Raw genomic sequence first — 20,651 nt, 5'->3', positions numbered from 1 at the left:
GTGTGGCTAGTGACCGAGGCAACCGATGGCTGTGTTTCGCCGGGCGTACGCATCCCCGTCGGTGGTCTGGTAGAGACAAACTAATCCCTTTCACATTGACGCGCGGAGTGCTCGAGCAGTTCGCAGTTCCGCACCCGATTGACAGACAATCAGTGATTTCGCCGATATCGAAACCACGCAAGAAAGAAGAACTCGTAAACAGGGGGGAGGTGTAAAAGGGGTGTGCGTGAAAGCCGGTGTGCTGCAAGGCCGAACAAACCGCGATGGGACGTATGCCCTGCTTCCGGCACACGCTGGCCGACCGGTGGATGACGATCGGAATCGTTTTGCTGTGCATGGTCATCGGCAGTGTGTGGGCCAATCCGGACGCCAAACGGCTGTACGATGATCTGCTGAGTAATTACAACCGACTGATAAGACCTGTCAGCAACAACACCGACACGGTGTTGGTTAAGCTGGGATTACGATTGTCACAGCTGATCGATCTGGTAAGTAACTTACATCGGACTACTAATTCCTCATTAATACCGGGCGGCAGTGCGTGCTGTCGACAGTTTGAAACTTTGCTGCGAAAAGAGCTGAACTTTGTTGCGAAAGAGCGGTGTTTTTTCGCCATGTGGCAAGTAAACATAAGCCCTAATCGATATTGAGATCGAATAAAACATTCTTCTAGACAACCTTCCGCAGAGTCTTAAAGCTTATTGGTTCTGTCATTTCATATTGATATAACGAACTAGGATTTTCTATACAAACCTAACCTAATTATTCTACACAGTAAGTAATTAACGCATGGCGGCACATGCGCACCAAGGCGGCACAGACGCAGTTAAAATCAAAAAGATCCGAGCTGTCCAATGTTCTTGGCACACAAAAATTCCCGATTATAATAATTATTTACAAAATCGACGTCCTTATTGGGGAAAACTATAATTCCAGTATGTCCAGTAACATCCAGAATTTTCCGATTTCGATTTTCGGTACAGGGTTCTTCAACTACAAGCATTTTTTCAGGTTGAACTGGAATACGTTGCAAATGGATGTGGAGTCATTTCTGGAGACTGATTCTGATTCTGATTCTTTTGAAACTTTCTGACTGAAAAGAATCCCGTAATGACTCCCTGGTATGTTGATACAACGTTCTCAAACTCAGATGCCACAATTGGAGGCATCTTCCCAGATTCTGTTCTAAGCTGTCTCGACTCACACTGTGAAAGCTCAACATTCACAAAATGAAAGCTTCTCTTTTGAGTAAGATCTAGAAAATGCGAAGATTTCCTGATCTATATCGACTTATTCTGATACTGTTCAAGTTGAACTAGAATATGCTGAGGTTTTCTTATTGTATGGACTATTCTTTTTAAAGCTTCCTCGAATTCTTCCGAATTCGAACCTATATGAATGTGTGCTTATTCTTCCACTGTGTCAGTCGCGATTTTCAGCTAGAAGTACTTCCAAAAAGTGCTGAGAATTCCACATCAACTTCGGTATATTCTAGTTCAACTTGAACAGATCTCAGAAATGGCTTCGATTATTTCAGATAAAATTGAAACCCCTGCAATACTTATATCTAGTGAAAGCTATTTGCTGCTCTATCTAGTAACCCGTTTTTTTTTTTTAATGAAACTCTAGTGAAACCCTTTTTAAATCTTCACTGCATTTGCTTATATCATCTTCGCCATGCATACATATTATACATGCAAATTCGATGCATGACGAGAGTAGGGCAAATGCATGTACGAGCGGCTGCGTTGTGCAAGGGCGTGAAGAACCTAACCGGGCGCTATTCATCATCCGTTGCAGCAGTCTAATGCGACCACCGTTCGGAAATGAAACTGATTCTCCGATTTGCATCATCCGGCGGTGTTTGCAGACGCGAGTACGATTTATCTGTTTCCGTTTGTGTTTTTTTTTTTTTGTTGCTGCTGCTGCCTCCAGCATCCCTTACTTGTTTCTCAACCATGTGCAACACACGACACAAGGAGGATCTCGTCCCGCTGGCTGGGGATCTCCATTGAGGGAGAAAATCTCAAATTTAATTTAAATCAACCATCCACTGGCACATCGCTTATCCTTGCGACGAGTGTCTCGAGCACGGTTTTTAACTAAAGATAATATCTCCCCCACCGTTCCGATCCTAACCGCTCATGGGCGTGTTGCTTCTCTCTCGCTGCTGGGCACGATTGCATCGAGTGCTGCATTCGGCTTATGCTGATCTGAGTACCAGTCTGTTCAGAACTTTCCAACATACATCCCATGCCGTAGCGAACCCGGTTCAATCTTTCGCTGCCACAGATTTGTGGAGGCTTCTGGGCCTGAAGATGGTGCCTCGTGTTTGGGGGAAAATTGTGCTGCAGAACCGCTGATGCATAAGTAAATTCTTGTTGCCCGATTACCCAACCCCGCCGTCTCCGTCTCCATCACGGGGCTCGCGTACTGCATCGGCACTGGAAATCACCGCCCCATTATGCATGCATACACTCGAGCGAAAGAGTGTGGGAACATGGATCATGGCACGGTTTGAAATAACGAGCAGTGAAAATAACTGCATCTCTACGGATAGAAGACTTTTCTAATGGCAAAGTGCTCGCCGGTTGAGCAAACCATGATGGGATAAACAGATATGCCGGTCGCCCGGTTTCGGTCGCCCGATGCGGGTCGACGGGAAATGAAATTCTATCCACCAACATCACACACCCGCTGCAGAGAAACGAAGTGCTAGAAAAATGGATGGATCCTGGTAATCCGAGACGGGGTGCATCACATCCCGTGCACCGTGCACCGGATCGCCGACGCTGCGCTATCTTTTACAATCAAATTGAGGAAATATAATTTCAACCGTCACTGCTAGGATAGCCATCCCGTTCGGGCGCCGGTGATACACCACCACCGCCGGGGGTGGTCGAGTGCACAGTTGTATTTTCTTTGCTCCGAATTGCTTTTTCTGGCCAGATATCGCTTACTGTCTTTTATGGCTGTAGCTGAAATGTGGTCTACGAGGAAACCACGAACAAAATCCATCCCGGCGTAGCAGCAGTCAGCACCCGCGGTCAGCGATGGGACAAAGTGGATCAATTGCAATAGCGTTGACGTTTATTTCATTGCAGACGAGCATAATCAATCCATCTCGAAACCGTTCCCCGATGGAACGCGAAGCTCGATTACGGGGTTAATCTTTTGCACATGATCTATCCTAGTGGAACATCAAGCGATATTTGTTTCAGTTCGTTGTACCATGCAATCATCGGCAGAATTTCCATTTTGCTTTAATACATTTTTCTCTCTCGCTCTCTCTTTTTCTCCTTCACAGAACTTGAAAGATCAAATCCTGACAACAAACATTTGGCTCGAACATGTAAGTACATACAAGGAGTTCAATCATGTCCTGGTTCATGTGAAGATTATATTTGAATATTTTCAATGAAAAGACTGTTTTGCATTACTTTGTGATTTATAAATTTCTTTTAAACTTAGCGTCGAATATAGAACAAAAGGTGCTTGAGTTGGTAAATGGTAAAGTTAGAACCCCTTTTTAATACCTTTCTAAGTTGAACTGAGAACAGATAGTTGTGCAGTTGTACTATTTTCTTACAAAAACCTACAAAATTAAATAATTTGTTGTAATACTTGTAAAAATATTTCACAATCTTTACTCATCTAAATTTCTTCGAAACAACGAAAGTAACAACTGGAATATCCTTCTACAGAATTTGAACTTAAAATGCCTCACGTTCTCCAATATAATTGTATGTTTTAGCCATATCTGTGTTATTTTTAAGATGCATACGAATATTGAGGAATCTTTCCACCATTTTCTAGCTTTTGCAAAGTGAAATCGAATTTATACTTACAGCGTACATGTTACAACTTCCTGTTGTTCCAGGAAGTTAGAAGAATTCCAGATCTGCCTATATCTTATCCAGTTCAACTTAATTTGTGCAAGTAGACCTGCACTGCGATTTATCTCCGTGAGATTTTTCTCAAATGGTATTCGATGAAAATTTCATGTATAAAAAATGGTTTGTCGTTCTCATCGCAACGTGCGCTACGCTTGTTATTTATGGACTTTTCAACGAATACCGTTCGAGAAAAATCCACTGAGATAAATCGTAGTAGGTCTATTTGTAAGGTTACTAGGGCAATTTACAACGGTTACGCCTCGAAACCCCTGCACCTTACTATAATTTGTTTTCTTACTTCACAAGTCAGAATTAGTTTTTAAATTGAATAAAAACAGCCATTTAAAATGCTACGATTAAAAATTATTCAGTTTTTCCTGCTTTTTGTCAAAAAAGTTGAACAGAATCTTTTCCCTTTCACTTCGATTTCAACCCGTTCAAACCCATTGGTCAACCATATTTTCACACACAGCAACACACACTGGCCAACCGTTATGGTCTCTGCAGTCCACATTAGCTCACGTTAAAATACACCGACCATCGCCTTTCGGATTCATGAACCACTCAACGGTTCATTTGAAAACGGGGGGCCCGACAACTGCGCACATTTTAAGCGACGGGTTGACCAGTGCCTTTTCTGTCCGTAATCACGTTCATTAAACAAATTAAAAAGGCCTGTTCAAACAAACGTTACGGACCGGGTCCGTTGCCACATTCGAAGGTTCCCATAGACGAGAGTGTTTCTTTTGCTGACATCACCCGGTTTCGTATGCGTACGGCGTAAGTGCTCGGCCACCCTTTGCACGATTTGTGGTGCTTCCAGAACACCCAGGGACGCATTAAAGCTTGAGTGGGCTTTCAGTGCAGTGCAGCACCGAACCGACATCACAGAACCAACTACAACGCAGTGATGAAGGTAGAAAACACAATCCAAGCACATTTCAGGTCCGAACACCGCTGTACGGTAACGCATCAAGCCAGGCAAAACAAGATCCGCGGTACGCAACAACACACATTGCTGTAAAACCTCGCATGGTGACAGAAAAGACACAGGCTCGGAATTTCCCAGTGCGTTGCCGTTTTTGTGCCGTTCCCTGTCCATGCGGGGGGTTTTTTTTTTTCGTTGCTTTCGTCCCCGATGCATGCTTTCCGTGTGTCAGAAACATGCCGACATCCATTAACAGCGAGTGGGAGGCTGGCTAGACGCATGCAAAAGGGATCCTAAAGGTCGGAGAAGCACAACAAAAAAGAAGGGGGAACCCTTTACAAACGAAACCACCATTCGGACGACGAATGTTCGCACCATTCGCAGGTTGATCTATCACCGAAAGCGGGACACACAAAAAACCCCGCTGATATTGTAGTTGACAAGCAAACCAGATCGCTGCCGGTTGATCGTTCCAGCGTGTGTCTGTTGCTAATGATTCATCTGGTGCAGGTGTGTAACACCACTCGACTGAAAGCTGCCAGCTAGCCACAACCCCAGCTACTCAAAAATACATCCAACGGACGTCGGAACGTCGTTATCGAATCACATCCACTTACGACACGCTTACGTACTGTGTCCTTCCGTAAGACATGGAGCGACGCAAAAACAATTACTCAGCTGCATTCAAGCTCATAACATCCATTTCCGTTCCTTTTTCCGTTCTTGTTTCAAATTAAAGATAAACAGTAAAGAGTTCATTTATTTTTTGCATAAAACTACAACGATATATCTTTCGCATTTTTATGTAAATATTCTTATCTGCTTCTCTGCATCATCTCATGGCAGGAATGGCAAGATCACAAATTCAAGTGGGATCCTGCTGAGTACGGTGGCGTCACCGAACTGTACGTGCCTTCCGAACACATCTGGCTGCCGGATATTGTGCTTTACAACAAGTAAGTAGCATGCGAGTTTGGTGAGGATTGTCAAAACGGAGCTGACCGTTTGATTAAACATGTAAGCACCGTATCTCCGTAATTCAGGAGCAAAATTTATATTGAAAGACTTTTGTGCGTACGTAACACTCACAAATTTGCTTTGGTGCCTCCTAATTCGACTCCACCCAGAACGACGAGGCATGGCTATCGTTTAAATTCATAGCAATTCTGTCTATATTTTATTATTTTTAAAAAGTGTTGTAAAATTATTTGTTCTATAAAACTGAGGTTGAATCTGTACAGTGATTGCAAAATTAATATTATTACTTTATATTAATGTTTAAACCTCCACAAAATGGAGCCCATTTTTGGCCACCATCCCAATCTTTCCCCCAATGAATATTGCAATGTGTTTTTATTCTCGGTTCTTCCGCACAGCCGCTTGTTCGGTGGGCCAACTGAAATGACGTAGGCGTATGCTAATAACGCACTGTCATGCCCGACACCCTACGTGTTGCGCCTGCTGTAACGGTGGCATGGGGTGATACTGTATGAACGCCGAGTATCATCCGTCAGTCGGCGGATAATGATACGAAACGAGCGTTTTTTGGGGGGGGCCGGCACACCTAAATCGCCCATGCAGTCACGTTAATGATGCTCATCTATCGAAACAGTTTGGCCAAATTGCTTTGCATTATTTTGTTGAAATCATGACAAAGTCGCCCAAAGAGGTTCATGAAACCGAATTGATTTACGGTGGCCATTTGAAACGTGTTACCTAATGAGCCGTTGCTGCGTCCATGCTTGCTTTTGCCCCCATTTGCCGTAATGGATTGGTTTTATCCGAGCTAAAGGGATGTGGATTTTGTTGCACAGTTTTGTAAAAATGATTTACTAATTTGTATGTTTCGCTTTTTACTGTGATTAAGTTTTTACTTTTTGTGAACGTCAAAACAAAACAAAGAACTGAGACCACACTCTATGCAACATTGCTACATTCATTAACGAGCTAGGTAATATGTTAAGTAAATTTAATAAATCCGTCGAAGAAAAAATCGTTCTGGATACAAATTTTACATATTTAATTGACAACTCAACTGAGCGCCCTTCGAGTCCTCCTGACGAAACGTTTTGATTTGTGGCGCAATATGTTTTGCCTTTGGTTTGTCCGTCAAAGTTTACTTCATTTGCACAAAAGCTTTACTTATTAAGCACAAACTTTCTACCATGCCATTTTTGTTCATCCCGATTGAACGCATTGGTAAGGTCCCGACCCCCGACCCGGAGACCTTATGCAAATGAGCGGTCCTAAATTCAATTATGTTCCACCACACACACACAGCAAAGCGTCGCAGCGTGGGTGAAGTGTTTAATGTGGGGAAAATGTTTACAGCAAACGTGGTCCTTCCGTCCGTTACAATGGCAGCTGATGGGGAAAACACACACACGACGCGTGAGGGGACAAACACACCTTCTCTGTCCCAATCTACCGCTTGGTGCTCGGGCTTGCAATAAGCGAAACACGTAGTGAAGTAAATTTGACAGTCAAAGTCAAAACTAAATAAAACAGTCAACTTTTTTTGTGCGCAATAAATCAACTGTGCACAAAAGTCAACAAAACGCACCGGGTTTTGGGCGAATGAACTTGTCGGTTTGATCTGTGTATGTGGTGTGTCTGCTTGCTTTTTTTGGTGCCAGCTTTCATGCGATTGCTGCAAACTTTTCGCTGGGTTTTTTATGCATTTTACAACCCCCATTCATCAGGGGTTAGCGTTGTGCAGTTACCGTATAATAGGATAAAATTCAATTCTACAACTAAGAGAAATATTTTTTTGTGCAGCAGAAAAGTTTTATCATTTTTTATTTTTGTTCGTCTGATAGTTACAGAACGTTTGTCTGTTTGGCATAGAACGGTCACTTTCTTTAGCAAGATTATACCGACTATATTTACTCCAGCTATGCAAAAACATGCCCTTTTGTTGTAATATACTATTACATAAAAAACAGCACCGGATTACGTGTGCAAAGATAGAATAACAACAAGACATTCAAGCAAAAAGCTAATACCTTTGCACATTCGTGGAATAAAATATTAATAACAAGACCAAAAGAAAAACGCTCCAGCATCTACATTATCCCTGCCCGCTCGTTGCGATAAGCCACGAAAATATGTCAGCGAGTGTCCGGGTGAGACAGAATCGTAAAAATTCTAATGTACAGTCTTCATACCGAAGTTATGATGTGCTAATATGAGTGCCACACGGCCTTCCACCCCGGAAGGCCCGTCCCGCGCGAGGGAAGTTAATTAAAATACACAACGTTCGTACGTACGTAAGCGAACCAGCGAGCGTCCTTTCTGCGTTCCGGTCCGTTTTGTATTTGTATTTTTTTTTTTTTTGGTTAATTTTTGCTTTTTACCCCGTGAACGAGATCTGCCTTATCTAGATCATACCTTTACCCTCGGTAAATTATAATTAACACTTTCACGTTTGACCTGTGTCTCCGGGTATCGTGGCCTTTGCGGTAAACGCATCATTTCTTGCATTCGCGAACAATTCCAAAAACCTTTAGTGCGTATTTTTTTTAAGCATTTGTTCCATCAGCGGAAGCGGAATTTGAAGAGGTATAAGGTATAAGGTATTGCGATTATAGCAAGTTCCTGTAAATTATGTACGAATAAGAACTTTATCTTCAATCAAAATTTAAACAAGATCAACTCTTTGGTAATTCTGCAAGCAAGCTTCCAGTGCAGATTTCCTGATACGTTATCAAAAATACAAATTAACATCAAGCCCTGTTCGAGTTTAAATCTCGACGGCACAGAATCCCAGATGAACTAGGCTAATTATCCAGTACCTGGTAGATCAGTATCAACGAGAGGATGTCGACACTATTTGACTTCAATTCCTTGAATGACTGCTTCATGACACTCACTATATCTCATAGTGAACATTTTAATTGCTGCAATTGCAAAACACGCAAATTTAGAAACAACTTCACACAGCTTCATTAAAGTTATAAAAATATGCACCACATCTTACAACTCATGGCCAGATATTATTATTTGTAATAAACAAGCACATGGACGGTTCCAAAGTTCACAACTGATTAGCGACAGCAAGTCCTTAGAGCAGTCGGAATCTATCACAAAACTACTAACCCCACCGTGTTGCAAAGCACGACAACTTTAACAAGTTTAACTAACCGAGACGGAAGGAACGGAGCATAAGGGAACACGCCGGTCACACGGCAGCTGGATGGTTTGTCGTTGGCTTGTTAGGTTGCATATCGGTCTAGCAGTTGCTGCAAAACTTGCCAACCCTCCAGCGCGCCAACCATCCCCAGACGGCGAACGGGATATCCCTTCGGATCCATCGAACCATGAGCAATGCTTCGTGGTTGTGCTGTCCATGCCTCGCCATCCTTTACAAATCCCGACCCGTTGAACCGTCGCCCTATACACACACACACGCACGACCTGGTTCCGGTGGCTCGCACTTGCAAGCATTAAGTTAATTGCGGGAAAAAGTTTAAATTAGTTTCGGAAAACTGTTCAGCTAGCTTCGTGCGCATCGGTGCCTTCGCCCAAGGCGCACGCTGCTGTTTTCTTCGGTGCAATTTGGGACACATACGGTTGATATATTTTCTGCAGGAGCAGTTAGCTGCTAGCGCTAACTGAAACCAAACAGTTTCCACTGCCGATCAAGCTTTTACAGCGTAAAGCTCGCCCAGGGAACTTACTGCGGGACGAAAAGTGTCAATTAAACGATGGTAACTTAATTCACTTCAAATGGATCGGCTTTTATAGGGTTTGGGCGAAAAGAAAGTTGTGCAGCCGGGACGGGAACAGACCCAGTGGACCAGTGGGCCAGGGGAAAGTTTGCCACAAAACAGAGAACCCACAAATATTGCCTGTCAGTTGCATTATGTCAAACACCCAGCGTGGCGTTACATTGGACAGCAAACAGCCTCTTATTTATTTGACGAACTTCCCCTTCACCCTTTTTGCAAATGTATTGACCCAGCCGGGGGTGGGCTGACAATGCCTCATGGTGGGAAATTTAATTTATTTGCTAATGTATGCTAATGGAAATATTAATGTCGTCGGGGTCGGGGAGCCATCCCAAGCCAACTGCTAAACGACAGTTTTTGTTTTGCAATTTCGTTTGACCCATTGGGTCCCGGGTGTTTGGGTCCGAATTTGTGTGCTGCAGGTAGGATGGAGATGAAACAAATTCCCCCTTATTCTCGTTGTGTAAATGAGGCCAATGGTAATTAGGTAATTAATTTACAATATGTTTTTGTTGTGGGTTCACCGTGTTATGTGAAAAAACAAACACCTAGTTCGCCGTTGGTGGGTGTGTATGCTTGCGGCCATCATTAGCAGAGATATCTAAAATTTATGATGAATTGGAATCAATCAATATTTATTCATAAATGTGAATCAAACATTCGATGAAAATGTTGCCTTTGCTGACATTTTTCTTCTTGTGCTAGTTGCATTATGTTAATCCCATGTACTGTATCGTTGATTTAACTAACTAATTAAATAAACATTTATTTTATTTATTTATTTATTAAACTGTTGTTCCAACGTTAAAATTTTGATCAAATTTTGTCTATAATGTTTTTGTTATAATTCAAATCACCTGATGTTAGAAAACTCCTCACTAAATAAGCCCAAAAAAAAGATTAAATTTGAGTAGAATAGCAGGCTGTGCAAGAAATGTTGATCGTTTTCATACCGACCTCAAACAAACACAACCACACAACCGGATGCACAAATCAACCAAAGCAGGCATTTGAATTTAAAAAGTTCCGACAAAAGCTTGCTGCCCAAAAGTTCACCAATAAAATACCTTTCAAATGGTTTTTTTGGTTACTTTTTGTTTGTTTTTCAAAGCCATATTTATCGTTTGGTGAAATAGTTCCATCTATCTCTCTCTCCCACTCTGGGTACGTTTAGTGTTTCATACAGATAAGAATGCTAATATGTTCCTTCCCTACCGTTTCCAACATTCGACGCAAATCAAAATGACATCAAACAGGCTTTAAAAACTGTCATCGATAAAGTTTTCTTCCGCGAACTTATTCAATTATCTCACCCGAAGCAATGCGTCAACTTCGGGGTGTTTAGACCAATACCTTGCGGATATGTTTTTTTTTTTTTGGTTTATTCTTTTATTGATAAACCATTCTAAAAAATTATAAATTAAGTTTGAACACTTTGTTTTTGCAAACGATAATAAATATGCGTGTTCCTATGCATGAGTTACGCCTATTGACGCTATTCAATTGCATAAATTATTCTTTCACATGCAAAATTAACGCATATCATGATTTATTTCCGGCCTTTAATTCATTTTCGTTACCGTTGTGTTTTTTTGTTTTGTTTTGTCTTTTCAGTTAGTTTATCGTTACGTTTGGCATTATATTAATGAATGGAAAACCTCGACAGCAACGAAAGGAAACGTTGGGAAAACATTTTTATTAGTCGCCTGAATGCGATTGCATGTAGCAATAGTTGCCTGTGCCAATTCAGCACATCGACCGGTGGACCGTTCCTAAATTCAGGCCACTCGGAAGCAAACATATAATTTATCACTATCGATTATGTGCTACACAATACGGAAACCAATCTGCAGCGCCCCCCCCCCCCCCCCCCCTCCGCCCAACGGTCCCACGCCGGGCACTATTATACCGCCCCGTAGCACCGATACCGTTTTGCCGATGAAACTTTTCATGATCTTCATTTACAAATGGAATGAAACGGGCCCGAAACACACATGAGCCCTGCCGCCCACTGGGCACACAAGGATCAAACGCATCAAGCCAAAAGCAAACATCGTTTTGCTCAAACGCAAACACACATGAGTGCCTTGTAGCGCATTGAACTATGACTCACTAACGTATGTTCTGCCCCCGTCCACCCACCGGGCCAACTTTTCCGCATTTTGCTGTCCCAGCGGGAACCCACCCCAATCTGTACCAACATGTTACATAATTCAATCCTTCAAAGCGATAAAGTGTGCACAAAGATCGTGATTTATTTTTTTATTCTACGGCTCCAGCTACACCTTTTTTTTTAATGTACCGGATCGATTTATTGCCAATTCGAAAACAAACACACTCGTATTCGGTGATGCAGGGCGACGATACGGTCTCAAGCTTAAAGCTCACGTCAAGCTTTCATTTGTCACTGTTTCGGAGAGGGGGAAATTGATATATTTTGTCACCAAATTAATTTATGTATAGAATGCTAATCAACTGTAATGAATATGCAGGTTTCGCAGTTCGGGTAAAATATGGCTGCTCGGGTCTCGTGCATCCCACCGCCTCTCATTTGTCCCGTGCGGCATTTCATTAATCACAAAGCAAAAATATCCTAAACAAATCGCATCGTTTAGTACTTTTCGAGCGATGAATGAGTGAATGAATTGGCACACATTCTCCCAATCGCAATCGTTTTCCAGTGAACTGGCGATGAATGGTGAAGGGGAATTAGACAATTATTTCCATCACACTCATCAAAGAGCCTGTTTGTTTTAAATCTGGCCTCCTGTTTGATATTACTGTTAAGTGCAAAGCTTTCAGACAACTTTAAGCTGCATTTTCTCGTCATACTAAATATCTTTAAATAAAGTAGAATAAATACACAAAAGGGTAGAAAACCTTTGCTTAACACTTAACTCCATCCTACTTCTACATCTCATTCGATTGTGAACACAAGAGGCCCAATGGATGTGAGAGAAAAAAAACGGTAAGCCATCCGGATATATTGAAGCACTGCGTATCCCTTCATTAAATGAGCCCATTCATTCGAGTATTAACTGGCCCTACCCGAACCGAAAATGTTTTGCACCATCAATGACACAATATGCGAGGGGGGAGTTTTATCCATTCCACCGTTAGTGGCTTGGCTGCGTCCACATCCATTACAGGCACAGCACAATAATTTCACTGCTTAATAGCACACACGGCTGCATTGAGCACCGGGCGAACCGATGGCAATTACATTATCCACCGTCGCCTCGACGACGAGTGAGGCCGGCCGAAATGGGAAAGCAATCGAAATTCGGAACAAATTTAATTTTTGACGGTTTTATACACCACAATTATATTAATTGATCCCGTTTATTATGTGTGCTTCCGTTCGCTTTACGAAAGCAATGCGTACAACGGGTTGAAGTTGTTCAATGGGGAGTCGCGCGCTCTGAAGACTATTGACCTTAATGACTTATGTTATTTAAATAAGCTAAGAAGTGTCGTTACATATGGTGATACAAATGCATTATTGGAATGCATTATTGAGCTTTCTCAATGAGGAAACCGCGCGGTATTTAAATGCATTCTATTGCACTGCCAATTTCCCTTAACTACGAATGCCCAAGGGAATTTATCGCACTTGCTCGAGTGCGTTGGATTATTAACCCGCGCGTACGTACATCCGGAAGCCGGTGATCCTTCCGCTGGATTATAATCATCCACCTTGACAAAACGAAAATATGCGTCCGATTATCCGTGAATTGTTTTATTCACCAACCGTGCTGAACCGTCGGTTGGGAAAAAGGCACGATTTGCAGGTCATCAGTCCGATCAGTCCGTACGGCGCGCGCAGTATAAAGGAAACACCGGAATAATGTATGGTCCCCCCACAATTGTACCGAAGGGAATTCTGCTACTTTTGCGTACGCGTATCCGAGATTGTACACACGGCTTGCAAAAAGCACACGTGTGTCGCATGCATATTGCGTTGCCACAAATAGATTATTGGTTGGCGATCTCGATCGAATGGTTAGTTCATTTTTTTTTTTATTTTAGCTGTACGAATAATATTCTAAAACCAACCAAGCTGTACGCTTAGTGGGATTTTATTTTAGTCTCTTTTTTTTTGTCAACCGTCAAATATACAAAATGGTTTCCGATCCCGCCTTTTCCATGCTGTTGCTAGAGGACGCTCCAAACTGTGTCCAACCCCAGCGAAGGAACAATAAAATGAGTGTGCTTTCGCTTTTATTAATATCACTCTCCCACTTTTGTTCTCGGTTTTGTTTCGTTTTCACTTGAACAACAGCGCTGACGGGGAGTACGTGGTGACAACGCTGACGAAAGCCATCCTTCATTATACCGGAAAAGTGATCTGGACGCCGCCGGCCATTTTCAAATCATCGTGCGAAATAGACGTACGCTACTTCCCATTCGACCAGCAGACCTGCTTCATGAAGTTTGGCTCATGGACGTACGATGGTAATCAGGTAAGTTTGAAGGGAATTTAGTTGAATAAATTATTATTTCATAAAAGTAAGTTGTCACTTGTCGTGGAATTTTATACCTTTAAAGTTACCCTAATACTACTAATATAACATACACTTACTTACTAGGCCAATCGCCTTGTAAATGTACAGGGTTCAATTGTTGAATATATGTATGAAATAATTCTTAATTGTTTAAAGCTGAAAAGAACATACAGTTTGGTGCTTCGTCGTTTTATCTACAGATGGGAATATTGAGATAGAATATCCTAACTTCTACGATCCAATAATATGAGATCAAATGCATTGGGATTGTTCCGTCCGGGGGATGTCCTACGTTGTGTTTTGGACTTTGACGATATTTATATCTTTCACAATATTCTGGGCTCTGAAAAGAGCCGTTGGGGTTTACAAATGGGGTTCACAAATGGGGTTGTCTTGTCTGCAGACCAAGATGTGTAAGAACAAAGAGCTGGTTCGAACTGTTGAGCCACAACGTTAGGCTCCTTTTATATCCTCTGGCGAGGATCTCATTTTTATGTACATGTGTTTTTGGGGATCTCACTGGGCACTTCCAATGTCACGTTCGCTCATGACCCAATTAACTTTTTCACGTCAGACGCTTGCTCAAACGTCTGATTAATCGGGATCGAAGGGATCATTTTTGAATGGGAAAGTGATCTTGTTCCTTGGATCTCCGGAATAACTACCTGGAACTTACTGATCTGGAACATATTTTATTATGGGAGAACGATTCGATCCCAAATTTTAGACAAAGTCTCCCACACTACCTTACTCCTTCTGTGTACCATTTCAACATCCTACACTCAAGGGTCGCAGCACATGTTCAGAAGATCGCAATCGCAAAAATGTCACCTTAAATGAACCGTAAATGATTAATTTTCTAATGCACTTTTGGCACCGCAAAACAAAAACAGCCTACTTGGGACATAATTTGATTTCAGCCATCCCAAACAACGTACCGGGGGGACCGCATATTCTTTCGCTTTCGTGTCGTGAAACAGTGCCCGGAAAACCACACATCAATTATGCAGTTTTCATTTACTGGTGATGAGCGTATTTACCCGTCACTGTTGAAAAGTTAATTAGGAACAGATCGCATGTCTTCCACCTGCTCCAAAAGCATTTATAATAATGTATAGTCTCATTGTATGCATTATGAAAAACACAAACAGCCATTTCTTTTTGGTTTGCGATCGATTATAAATTATTATATTTCATGGCCAAAAGAATTACTTGTACAACCCGAATGGGAAAGCTTGCCATTGCCTAAACGTGCCTATTCGTTGCATAAACAATAGCAGCGCTACATGGCGCATTTGATACTTTTGCTACATTACACAAAGAGCAACAGACAGTTCGAAAAGAGTGTGAAAAAAAAAAAAACGTTGCCCCATGAACTTCGGCCCGAGTGCCCGATGATGCCGGTACCCATTTTTACGCCAGCAGCTGCCCTAATCCATAAACTTTGCCTCCTGATGGATTCGTCCCCGATACCACTTTCCCCATTTTTTCCCCCAACGGCTTCGGCTTTCCCGGTGCTTCTTATCGAAAATTATGAAAGCGATAAAAGCGGTGATAGCAAGCAAAACATAAACACAAAACGCGATGATGAACTGGGTCGCTGTCAACGAGCCAATGAGTTTTGTCAGGGTAAATTTCTGGCTTTCTTCGGGCGGACCTTGATGGATGGATGAAAGTTAGCACGGCTACCGAAAGGAATGGGAGGCTGCCTTTTGCGGCACTACTTCGTTTCCTTCTCCTTTGTCCTTTTCGTTTCCGGGAACTGGGGTTGGGGTTGGTGGTTCGTGGAAACGGGGATTGGGGATTCTTCTTAAGCCGTTCGCCGGTACATAATTTGCCCACGAGGCATTCGGTGCAGACTGAAAAGCAGCTTGGACCAGTTTTCCCGATTTCCATCCCACGCACACACATACACTCCCGACTTCGGACTTTCCCATTTGGTGTTCCTCTTTCCAACACACACACACAAAACACACTCTCACTTTCGTGATCACCCGCTCTCCCCCCAAGACGATCTCCAGGCAACCGGAACAGCAAGCGTACGATGGAAAATTAATAACGGCGCTAAAAGCAAAAATAAACTTCTTATTTTGTCAAACAATCATCGCACTGTAGCGAAGTGGAACGGAAAAGTTGATCCCCCTTCCCTCTCCCCCCGCCTCTGGCAAAGGGAACAGAGGGGCAGAATATTCCCGCACCACTCCAGGGCTTGTTGGCAGTTAATTTTCTTCACCGAAACCGAACGAACCAACAAGCGAAAGCATGTTTAGGATGTTGAGGTTACGGTGGAAGACAAATTTGGCCCCGGTCGAAACGAGTTACCCGAGCGTACGGTGAATGGTTGAATTGATTGGTGAAATGATTGCGATGAACGAGCAATCGATTTGTACGTACACACGGCGCTGCCTTTGCGGTTCCCTGCCCGAACGTCACCATTAACCATCACTGGTGGGGCAGTGGTGGCGGTGGACCTGGTGGTGGACGATTTCCAAGTTAAAAGCACGGATGGCAGCCCCATGTTGTGCGTGCCGTTGGCGGACAGTGGGGCCCTTTTCAAACCGGCGGTGAGGGTTTTCTGTGGCGTTGAAATGAAAATATTTGCCATTTCCCATTTCCCATCACGCAGTAACCGTTCAATTTTTCTCCTAACCGTCCGCGCCACTGTTTTTGCCAACATCTTGCGCATTTATCGCGATGCCTACTACGTTCCCACCACCACTGCCGGCGCTGGCGCTGGCGGTTTGTGTATACTTTGCTGTTGGCTCCAAAACAACACGTCCAAAAAGCGTTGGCTTTTCCGTCCCATCCGCCAGCTGCCTCGGGCGAAAGGTTAAAAGGCTTTTGACGTACACACAACGGCCGGGTGACAAATGAGGGCATTGTGCAAGAAAACTGGTGCGCGTTGATTTGATTCGCGTTCTCAACAGTGCTACACAAACAAGCATAATTTGTTGTGTGTATATAGGGCCGGGCCCTGCCGTTTGCCGGCAGTTTCGGTGCTGTTTTCGCTAGTTGAATTGTGAATTGCCGAATGTCAAGTTTGTTTTCCTTGGGAAGCATATTCATATGGATTGCCGTTTGTCAAAATAGGTCCTCCGACAGCAGGAAAGCGTACGCGCGTGTGAGCCTTCCGAAACCGCGTTTATCGATTGAGCTGTGCTGAGAGTTACATTGCAGAGTTCGGTGGCTCGGATAGTAAAATGTTTGATCAAATTGTTGTCAAACCATCGCATGACGAAGATTGCATATGATTTACAAACAACGGCGTAAATTAAATTAATCAATAATGAGTTCAGCAATCGGTAATAAATAAGGTAGAGATCATTTAATTTATTTCACTTATCCTGGGTATTAGTGTTATGGTTGATGGAATTGTTATATTAAGTAGTACTTAAAAATTTGAACCATTTTAAATAAGGACATTTAAACTAGAGATAAGAATAATCACTCTTTTCAATGATTTGAATAAGAGTCAAAGAGTGGGTTTAAAGATTTGAAACCTTTACTCACTCTTTTGAGATTCATTAAAAAGCATTGCAGTGCATTAATGTTTTTACCACTCTTTTAAGTGTATACTCACTCTCACTCTCTGTGCGAGGAGAGTGAGCGGAGGAGGCGAGTAAAACTGTTTTATCACTCTTTGGATTATAATCACTCTGTAAGAGTGAGTAAAAGAGTATTATTTCTCTTTTGAGATTGTAAACACTAATGATGAGTGAGCAAACGAGGTTTGTCACTCTCTTTGGCTTTTACTGCCCGAGTGATTAGAGAGTGATTATTATCTAAAGAGTGATAACACAGTTTTACTCACTCCTTAGTGTGTGTCTAGTCGGCACAGAGAGTGAGAGTGAGTATAAAGGCAAAAGAGTGATTAAAAGAGTCATATAAACTGTTCGTGCTGATTTACACTCATTGACTCTCTCGAAGGCTTCAACTCACTCACTCACTCTTACTCAGCGTGCACATCTCTAATTTAAACGTTCTAAAGAGTTAATAAACTGCTTCGAATTGAGCTTAATGAACCTTTTGGAAACTGATATACTGATTAAGTCTTGTAGATATCGTTTAATATTTAGAACATTTTAGATGCGAGAATCAGGAGCGGCCCACACGAACGGACCGGACCAAATCCCATCCGGACCAATCCCCCGTAGCAAGGACTGACTATCCGGCTACGTTGTAAAATAAGTCGATACGGCCAGGCCGTTCAAACGAAACAAAAATAAAAAGATGCAAGAATCTTTGAAGATCATCACAATAGGGGTTCAGAGTTATTTAATCAATTTAATACTATGTTTGCAACTTTAATCGAATTTACCCAACATCAACTTCGTACAGTTAAAAAGTCTCTTAAACGTAAGTGTAAATATTATACATTCAATTTACAGAGAACAATTCTAAAATGAAAAATTAATTGTTCCAAAATTGCTTCATATATTAATAGTACAAAAGTGGTGGACTAGAAGCAACAAGCCACAACACACCTGTCTTACAGCTTTACAGCTACAAAAGGATCCAAAGCCAAACTCCATTGCCACCGCATACCGCACAGCAAGCCAATTGTGGGTGAACAATTTCGTGCTATTATGAAATAAATACCCTTCAAGTGTGAACGACAGAATTGACCGGTCACCCGCACAAAAGGGTGCCATTGCATTGCAAACTAAAAATAGAACCAAAGCAAAAAAATTATGAACATCTTTCCGCTCGAAAAGACACGCTCAGCAACAAAGCAAACGGAGGGTGGCCATCGCCATCGCCGTTGGTTACACGGAGTAGGCGAATGAGACAAATTGACGAAAATATGATTTTTATACCGCTTCCGTTTACCGTTTACCTTCGTTCCATAAGTCACCGGAGGACCACTCGGGGTGCAGTGCGGCATGGAGCCTCATAAAAAGAGAACGAATCATAAAACCGATGCTAGACGATAAAAAAAACCCATCGCCATCGTGAAGCAAGGCGACGCCAGGCGAAAAATGACGCTCCCCTCTTGAGGTCTATTGATGGGAAAACTTCTTCAACCACCACCTTCAGTAGCATCTCAACCCAGCGTTGTCTTGTTTGTTTCCATTTTCTTTCACTTTACCACTTTCTTGTCAGCTAAATTCCATCTTTTTGCCCTTTTCGTGGCACTTGTTTTATGTGTTTCCTTTCTTTCCGCTTCTTGTATCGCCTATGCCGCACCGGGAATGGTAATAAAATGGTGAACGGAACGGAGTGAAAATGTATCATCGAATGTAGCGTAGTGAGGGCGAAAATGGAGATAAGGAAAAAAACACACACACACAAACACACACGCGCACACGCGGGAAAATGTTCGCTAGCAAAGGATCGCGCATAAAGCTCACCCAAGCGCAACCGTTTCGTTCCCATCCGATCGACTTCGACTGATGGTTGATGGGTTTTTTCTCTTTTTTCGCGCGAATAAATGTGCACCACACCGCGCCATTAGCATAACCGGCGGCGGGTACCAGCATCGAGTTTTCGCCCTAATGGATGGGAACTTTTTTCCTTACCTTCACGTTGCAGATTTGAATCAATTGCGCTTGGAAGGCGAAGGATATAAAACATAATTCCTGGTGAAATGTAAATCAATTCACGGTTCAGTTTCGTGTTTTAGTCTTCCCGCCACCACAATCCCGGGGGAGGGTTGGAGTGTCGGAAAATTTAATTCTTTTTTTGGATGGCCAACTTTACCCGTGCATCGCATCATATCGAGTTGAAAGTTGCATAGACCGTGCTTCTAAATTTCTTTAAGGAAAGCATTCCAACAGTTAATTTCTTATTCAATGAATAAATAGTATTTGTTGCAAATTCGGATTTGAAAAGTATATTTTTAACAGCCTCGTTATACTGAGAGACGTTCAAAATTTATTACTCGTCTTTTCTCGATTGCAACATAAATAGGGCGCGATCCTCGCAATGCAGCCCTTTTTATTGCCTTGCTGGTGGCGCCCTCTCCCGTCATTTCTTTTAAGCTCCGATCCTCCAGATGAGCAGGTTTTGTCGAAAAACTTTGACAGTATTATTAATATTTATATTAAGTATGTTTGGAGTATTAAGAGTATGATTGTAAACATTTGCAGTTTATTGTTTGATTTCTTGGTGGTCTACTGGTAGTGGCGCCGATCTTCACACGACAGAACCGGTCCAAAATCCCATCCGGACCAATCCTCCATACGCAGGACTAAATAAAGTCAAAAAAAGCCAGAAATGGCTGGCCTCTAGACAACACACCTCTTTAACTTATTGGTGCCGATAAAGGAAGGAAGAGTATTCCAGCTACTTTCTCAAACAAAACGTCTAAATAAGAGAGGTTCAATGTGTATTTTTTTGTTGCTTATTAGAACTGTTGGGAACACTACACCCAAGGTCCGTGTAGGATAGAGGTCGAGTAATATAGAGCGATTTGACAAGTAGCCAAAAGTTCGTTACACGTGATTTGACGTTTGGACGCCCTTTTCCATTCAAATGTTTTGTGTGTAGTTTTGTTGATTAATCGGGATATAGTAAACAAGTAGGCTAGACGCAAGGAATCTTACACGGGCGACCAAACGTCAAATGAAATCCAAAATGGCGAACCTCTATC

General features: G+C 42.4%; 1 protein-coding gene across 4 annotated transcripts in view; it reads left to right on the top strand.

The window, feature by feature from the left end:
- The first annotated feature begins 263 nt into the window (after positions 1–263).
- Positions 264–20,651, top strand: part of LOC128309979 (acetylcholine receptor subunit alpha-like 2) — a 38,894-nt gene continuing 18,506 nt past the window's right edge. For 3 of the 4 annotated variants that reach the window (XM_053046501.1, XM_053046499.1, XM_053046500.1), the window contains exons 1-4: positions 293–488; positions 3,308–3,352; positions 5,671–5,780; positions 13,837–14,017. In XM_053046501.1, the coding sequence (XP_052902461.1) occupies positions 309–488; positions 3,308–3,352; positions 5,671–5,780; positions 13,837–14,017 (516 nt within the window). In that variant the 5' untranslated portion in view covers positions 293–308. Of the gene's footprint in view, positions 489–3,307; positions 3,353–5,670; positions 5,781–13,836; positions 14,018–20,651 lie in introns of all 4 variants that reach the window. The other variant, XM_053046498.1, reaches the window with a different exon arrangement.

This window comes from Anopheles moucheti, chromosome 2, assembly GCF_943734755.1.
Source record: "Anopheles moucheti chromosome 2, idAnoMoucSN_F20_07, whole genome shotgun sequence".
NCBI classification, from domain to species: domain Eukaryota; kingdom Metazoa; phylum Arthropoda; class Insecta; order Diptera; family Culicidae; genus Anopheles; species Anopheles moucheti.
This window is presented reverse-complemented; position numbering and strand designations above follow the sequence as displayed.